At 43.6% G+C, this 7,054-nt stretch overlaps 1 protein-coding gene across 1 annotated transcript; it reads right to left on the minus strand.

The window, feature by feature from the left end:
- Window positions 1-316: 316 nt before the first annotated feature.
- On the minus strand, window positions 317-6,681 carry NGRN (neugrin, neurite outgrowth associated). Its single transcript, XM_088473013.1, has 3 exons — window positions 6,228-6,681; window positions 3,245-3,355; window positions 317-1,117 (listed from the first exon to the last, which is right to left on the minus strand). The coding sequence occupies exons 1-3, from the start codon at window positions 6,404-6,406 to the stop codon at window positions 481-483; spliced, it is 927 nt and encodes a 308-aa protein (XP_088329139.1). The 5' UTR covers window positions 6,407-6,681; the 3' UTR covers window positions 317-480.
- Window positions 6,682-7,054: the final 373 nt, after the last annotated feature.

A 7,054-nucleotide genomic window follows, 5' to 3' on the forward strand; every position in this document is an offset into this window, starting at 1 on the left:
ACAAATGGCAACATAAGCTGGTACATATTACCAGCCTGGGCCAACCATCAAGTTTGGCACTACAGAAAAATTAAAAAGACGCCGGATGTCAGAAAGGATATGAGACCCCCACCTGGGCCAGTAAGATAAAAAACCATCTGCTGCAATGTGGAAGTAGGGGCAGGTTACCTTATAAAGGCCGAGTATAAGTGAATCATGTAAATGTGCTCAATCTTCCTGATGGTTGTGGCTACACGCTAATTACATAAAGAACTGATATGTGTGAAAAAAAAAAAGTCCCGCCACCCATGGAGTGAAAAACTCATGGACAATAGAACAGCAGAATATAGTATTTAATTAATAGAGGTTTATCAAAATAAGCCATTTGTCATATCTCCATTTAATAAAGCAGTAACACACACATACACACATATATATATATATATATATATATATATATATATATATATATATATATATCTTTATATTAAATGTTACAACTCAAATACGGTAAAGAAAATTCCCATTAATGTCAAAAAACTCTCTCCCTTTTTGTTCAACTTTCATGCTGTTGTGAAGGCCACTGTTTGCCAATTCTTCCAGTTCATTATCACTTAATACTTCACCGTCCCACTTCTCATTCAGCACGATCTGGTCTTGTTTCGCTGGTGCACTCTGGACAGGTTCTGCCATACTGCTTGTGTTCAGACTCACATCAGACACAGCAGTGATGACTCTTAGCATAGCATTTTGTGACTCTTGTGTTTGGACTAGAGATTTTGGCACATTCCTTTGTGGACTCCCTGACCTCAAAACTACCAGAGAAGAGTCTGATGTCTTTGGAGGAGGCAGAACTTGGGATGATTGGCTGACCAGCAGCTGCCTCTCATCCTCCCCAAATGGCAATAGCTGTTGTGCTGGATCTTTAGCAGGGGACCTTAGCTGTAAGTGTTCATTTCTTGAGCCTGTAGAGCTTTGCCCTAGAAGTCTGGAAACAGAGATATCCTGCTTTATTTTCCGTGCCTCTGGTGGTATAAATTTCGACTTCAGTACTCTCCTTATGACATCAGTACTAACATTAAAACCCACAGCCAATCGTGGCAATGTCCATTCCTCAGGGAGTTCCTGTCTCAGATACCTGCCAAAAAAAAGGGGGAAAAAAAACAAACAGAAAAATGATGAATAAGCCCCAGTATCAGAAACAGAGACAACATATGCATTAACAATTGATATATTCACAAATTAAAACCTGTAAAGCAAAAACGTTATCTGATTCAAGCTTTCCATGACCACCCGTTACTGCCCTTATAGACAGTCTGGATTCTGGATTTCTTGGCTGTTTCTAACCTGCAGTTCTTCCCAGTAAACAGCAACTACCAATTCACCATGAGCAAGACTGTTAATGCTCAGGAAATAGTTAATGAGTGGATCTAATACATTATAACCCATGGCAACAAGTCACATGCTCTAGATCCAATACTCTTTTGCTGTGTAGAAAACAATAAAAGCGAGATGCCACTAGGAAAGATAAGTCAACCAGAGCATAGCTGAACGGATCAGTGACAGCAGGGTTCACTTTAGCTACAAAACAGATACAAGAGCTAGATGGATAAACTTCTTATGAGAAGGTGACCAGATCTTACCAGAACCAAACTAAATCCATCTATAAAACAAAAGTCAAACATTTAATTTCTAGAAAACTATAAAAATCTTTAAACAAACAATAACAGTTCAAATGTGCACACCAAAACTATGACGGCCACAAAGAGTGATTCTAATTCTCACAGCTAATGATATCTCCAATGAACTGTACAGTAAGCTGACATTTTCTTAACTAAATTAATTTTGTTCATTTTCTGCACATGATTTTGTTTAGTACTAGTGTAGTCTGTTGGAAAGTAAGGTGAGGATTGGTTACCAGGTTGGTTAACGATTAGAAGACAATTACAAACACCCTTAAGTCTCTGCTTTTATTCTGGAAGCTTACCCTGAAGCTTTAATATTAAAGTAGAACTGGATCTTCACATGATTAAGGTCTTTACCTCAATCAGATAGCCTGGAATCTCTACTGTACTTCTCACACTCGACTAGGTACAGAATTCATTATTTATACCATGACCTCCTCACACCTAATGACAAGTCTTTGGTCTAATCTGTGGTCTACATGGCAATGGGATATCACCCTCGATCCCCACACTCAGGGCCTGATTCAGAGCCGGACGCTCTTGAAGAGCGCTCGCTCAATCAGAGCGTTTTGGGTTTTTTTGGTTTCGGCCTCCTGGCCGCTCGCACAGCTGTGGGTGACAGCTTTTGCGAGCGGCCAGGTGATGGTCCCGATCATCGGGGCTTGCGACGAGACCCTTGTGGTAGGGTCTCGTTCCCGCAAGCCCCAGTGAGCTTTCGGCTCTAATAGAGCCGGAAGCTCACCACTGACATCACTCGTGAAGTCAGTGGGGCCGCCCCGTAAACGTCAGGCGTTTTTCAGAACGCCTCCATTGGGCAAGCTACCCCCCTGCCCGCCTCCAAAACGGGGCGAGATGTCAATCATAATCGACAGCCACCCTGTTTTGGTGCGAGACCCGTAGCGACGGAGCGCCCGTCGCTGGCCTGGACTCGCGCATGCCGAAGCCGGCTCCGGCGTGCGCAGCGGGGGACCATCGACCCGCTTGCGAGCGCTGTGCGCTCGAGAGCGGGTCTGAATCAGGCCCTCAGTTCCCAAGACAGAATTGTTAGGCCTCCTATATTCTGACAGACAGGCAGCACTGTCACACATGGTGAAGGGAGTTAAACGATTTGCTTGGAAATGGGAGCCTGATTTTTAAAACTCATCCCTGTGATTGCTGCCGGCCTTTTACTCTACCATTCTCTCGCACTGAACTTCAATTGACAGGTTATTACCCAGAAGTATATCTTGTGCTTTGGGATAGAGTGTCCCCCCTCGCACCCCTTCCCTCTTATTTCCTATTCTTCAAATCTATTAAAGTGCAAACGTTTAGCATCTAGTGATATAATACCGCACAGGATGCTTGTGGTTTCTCTGTATTCTCCTTTGGCTGTGTAAATTGAATTTATTCTGAATATTTTGACAAATGTTATACTACGTATCGCTGATTGAATACAGTTTTTGTCCTATATACTTTTGTATTTTCTTATTTTGTATCACTGTGATGCTTAATAAAGAGAATAAACAAAAAAACTGAAATGGATGTGTGCGCCTCCAAACATTACAACATTAGTGTCCCTATTTCTTTTGTTTTTTAATTACTTTATTTGCTCGATTGCATTCCAAGTGAGGCGCCTCTCTGGTGGTCCGGGGGGCTCCATCTCTCTTTTCATTCGTTTCACCAGGATAGCCTTCTGCCGCCTCTTCAGTGCTCTATGTAAAAGGGAATCAGTAACATTTGATTAGCTATGATAAAAGCACAGAAACAACCGGCACTAACTCACCAGCATTACCCTTGCCTGATCTCAGACCAGATGAGCAACCATTGTGCCAATTTATGTTGGTGTTATGCCATGTACATATTGTGACACTGTTAATTTTTTTTATATTGCAGTCTATGATGTGTTTTATTTTAGTTGCCCTGGCACTTCTCTTTAACTGCGTCTCTTACTAACATGACAAAACGAGGGATGTCAAAATATATATATATATATAAAAAAGACGGACACATACACACTAATGTGCCATGAAAACTTATACAGGCGCTTCTTTACCCTGTACATGCCACCAACCCCTGCATTAAATGTTTAAATTGTATCTTCTGCATTTGAAGTAATGGTGCGTACACACGATACGATATTTATGAATGATAACAATATCGTTCAGCAATAAATCGTTCATTTTATGCAGTGAACGACCAACGATGCACGTTCCCGCATGGACGATAACGAAATCTATGGTCGTCCGTACATGCAGGCCAACTTGGATGATTTCATCATGATTTGCATGTTCAGAGATGTCGCAGGATGACTTCACCGAAAGATATCTGTCAGATATTTTTCAGTGTGTACACCCAATATCGTTTGTCCTGCACTTCAGAAAAGTTCAAGGGATATCGTTGGTTGTGCAGATCGTACCGTGTTTATGCAGCTTAAGTAATGCTCCTTCCTCCCTGTTTACCACATCTGTGTCACACCTGTTTGTCTGCCCCTCCCCTTTAGAATGTAAGCTCTTACGAGCAGGGCCTCTACCCTCGTGTGCTTCTCCTTACTTTACTTTCACCTACTTCTTACCCCCCACCAGGGCACCTAACACTTGGTTGCTTACGCTGTGTTGCATATCTAGGTGTTATGGTCACTAATGTAGCAATGCATATTATCCATGTCCTTGTACTATTTTGTACTGTAAGTCGGTTGTCAAATTATTTGTTTATGTACTTTGTAAGACGCTGTAGAACACTTGTGGCATCATATAAATAAAGGATAATAATAATAATAATAATAATAATAATAATAATAATAAGTATATTGGCAGATGTCCCTGAAGTCCATTGTCGTATAATTTGCCTTCACCGCAAATGAAAGAGAGATGGGTCACTACCATTCTTCGAAATCAACATGAAATTTGGATTTTTATATCTAACAATTGCAAGGTTATACCACGATGACACAACATCAGGAAAAACATCCAGCGTGCGACACCGATGTGACCGTCAAAAAACTCTGGACGGGTTAGTTAGCACGCATTGTAACATCTGACCTACATGCAACATTGCTACAGATAATAGCAAAATAGAATGATGATGTTAATTATGGCCCCAGCATTACAACAGTGCAGTGTTCTCTTTATCCTATGGGGTATGGGAGCCAATGGCCCGCTCAGGACCCATTGTTGACCCTACGGCTCACTGCTCTGTGCATTGCCTGGGCTCGTAAACACCACCACTGATGACTGGAAACGTGAAGCCTGGAATCACGGGTCGAGGTTCCAACTGTTTCTGGCAGATGGATGAATGTCTTGTGGGGTTTCCCCCACACACGTAAAAAGTCCTGCATACCAACATGACACAGTCCAGGGCGGCAGTGGCTCTGGTATGGGGTTTTCAGCTGGAACCCATTAGGACCCCTGATACATTTGCAGGCATCACTGTCCGGCAGACAGTACGTAACCATTCTTGTAGATCATTTGCACCCGTTCATGTCATACATTCACTCAGACGAGAGCTGGTCCTTTCATGTAGCCACCAGATTTTGGTTGGAGGAGCATTCCTCTGAGTTTGGCATTATGAGTTGTCCATAAATCGTTTGCCGTATTTGAACCCAATAACACGCATGGGGAATGCAGTTCAACATGCCATTAATAGCAGGGTACCACCACCGGGAATAGTAGGGAATTGTGGACCATTATTCAGGAGGCACAGTGTACACCAGTGGTCGCCAACCTTAATTGAGGTGTGAGCTACTTTAGTAAAATTAAACTTCCTGAAAAGCTACTAAAATTGTAAAAAACAAATCTGACTATTTGAAAAATTGAAGGTCATTTAATGAAAATTAAAATAAAAATATGTTTAATAGAAAACAACAATGCATTTAATTATTACAATGATATTGTTGTAGTTTGTAAATAAAATGTATGCACAGTTCACTGTTAATTACCAGCTCCAAGGAGGAACGTGCGGTAGAGGAGCAAAAGATACTGTATAGGCAGGGCTGGGTGGGAGTCACTCGCTCTGCCATAGTGTAGACGCCGTGGGTGGAACCACATGGAAGCACAGCTGCAGCAATCATTTGACAGGCTTCCCTGTGGCTCCACCTATGGCGTCAACACCACGGGGGAGTATGCGCCAGAGGTCACTTCTTCCTAGTTTACTCAGCAATACTGCAGCAAGGTGAGCTACCAAAATGAAAACCGTGAGTTACAGGATGGAGACCACTGGTGTACACCATCTACACAGTAGGCATCCTAATCCCCCCCCTAATGTCAAACCCCACTAGCTAACGCTAACACTCCGATACTTATCTTCGGGATGCCGATGGTCAGGATCCCAACCTGTCGTGATTTCGGTGGCAGTATTTGGACCGTCGGCATCCCGCACACCGGGATGCCGACTACAAAGAGTGTGTGTGTGTTTGTGTGCGAGTCCTGCGTTTGCCCCTGGTATCAGGATTCCACACTACAGATGCAACTGTATTGATGGGCAAGTAGCACACAGGGGATTGGTGGGTGAGTATCATTACGGAGACTATTAGCAGGCAATGACCACATTACTACAAGCAAATAGACTAGGAATGTAGCTCATCATCACCTCATTATAGCCTGCTCCTCATTCTCCTCCGACTCTACATCACTCTCCACATCAGATGGGTTCCCGGAAACAGGACTAAATGGAGGACGGGTCAGTAAGCCCCTGCAGCCTAGCAGAGACGGATGAGAGCAGCTGAAGATGCGGAGCCCCCGCACAAATGATTTTAAGGAAGCGGCCATTGCTAAAAAATCAACTGCTTCAGTCTGGCTGCCTCACTATGTGCTTCTACGATCCATTAACCAGCCTGTCCTTTCGTTGTGCGCATGTGCGTGTGGCAACAGGGTCTCGTGTCTGTGTGCTGTGCTGCAGCAGCCAACTCTGCAGGAGGGCACAAGTCACAGCGCGAGGCCGCGACACACTGATCGCTCACTGCACTAGCAACACAGGGGATGAGCAGTAGCTGTGTATGGATGTGCATGCGGGAATGTATATTTGTAAAGGCTCTTATGACAGGTGTGTCACATTCCCGATGATCGGGAATATGCGCCTGCGCCGGAGCCATACTGCACATGTGCACTAAGGATCTGCATGATCACATAGTTTGGCAGTAGACTCTGACGGTGCTGCCATCTATGGGTGGGGAGGGGGCGGTGACAGCCTCTGTTTCCCGAAATGGAGATGGCTTCGCCATTTATTTATTTATTGCCCGTTATTTATATAGTGCACACATATTCCGCAGCGCTTTACACAGAATATCTGGCCATTCACATCGGTCCCTACCCCAATGGAGCTTACAATCTATACTCCCTACCACATGCTCACACACACATCATAAGTTTCCGAACACTTCTGTTATTTCCCATAATTACTTATCACGACCATCTCAT

Source organism: Taudactylus pleione, unplaced genomic scaffold (genome assembly GCF_031769625.1).
Source record: "Taudactylus pleione unplaced genomic scaffold, aTauple2 ptg000129l, whole genome shotgun sequence".
Classification (NCBI taxonomy): domain Eukaryota; kingdom Metazoa; phylum Chordata; class Amphibia; order Anura; family Myobatrachidae; genus Taudactylus; species Taudactylus pleione.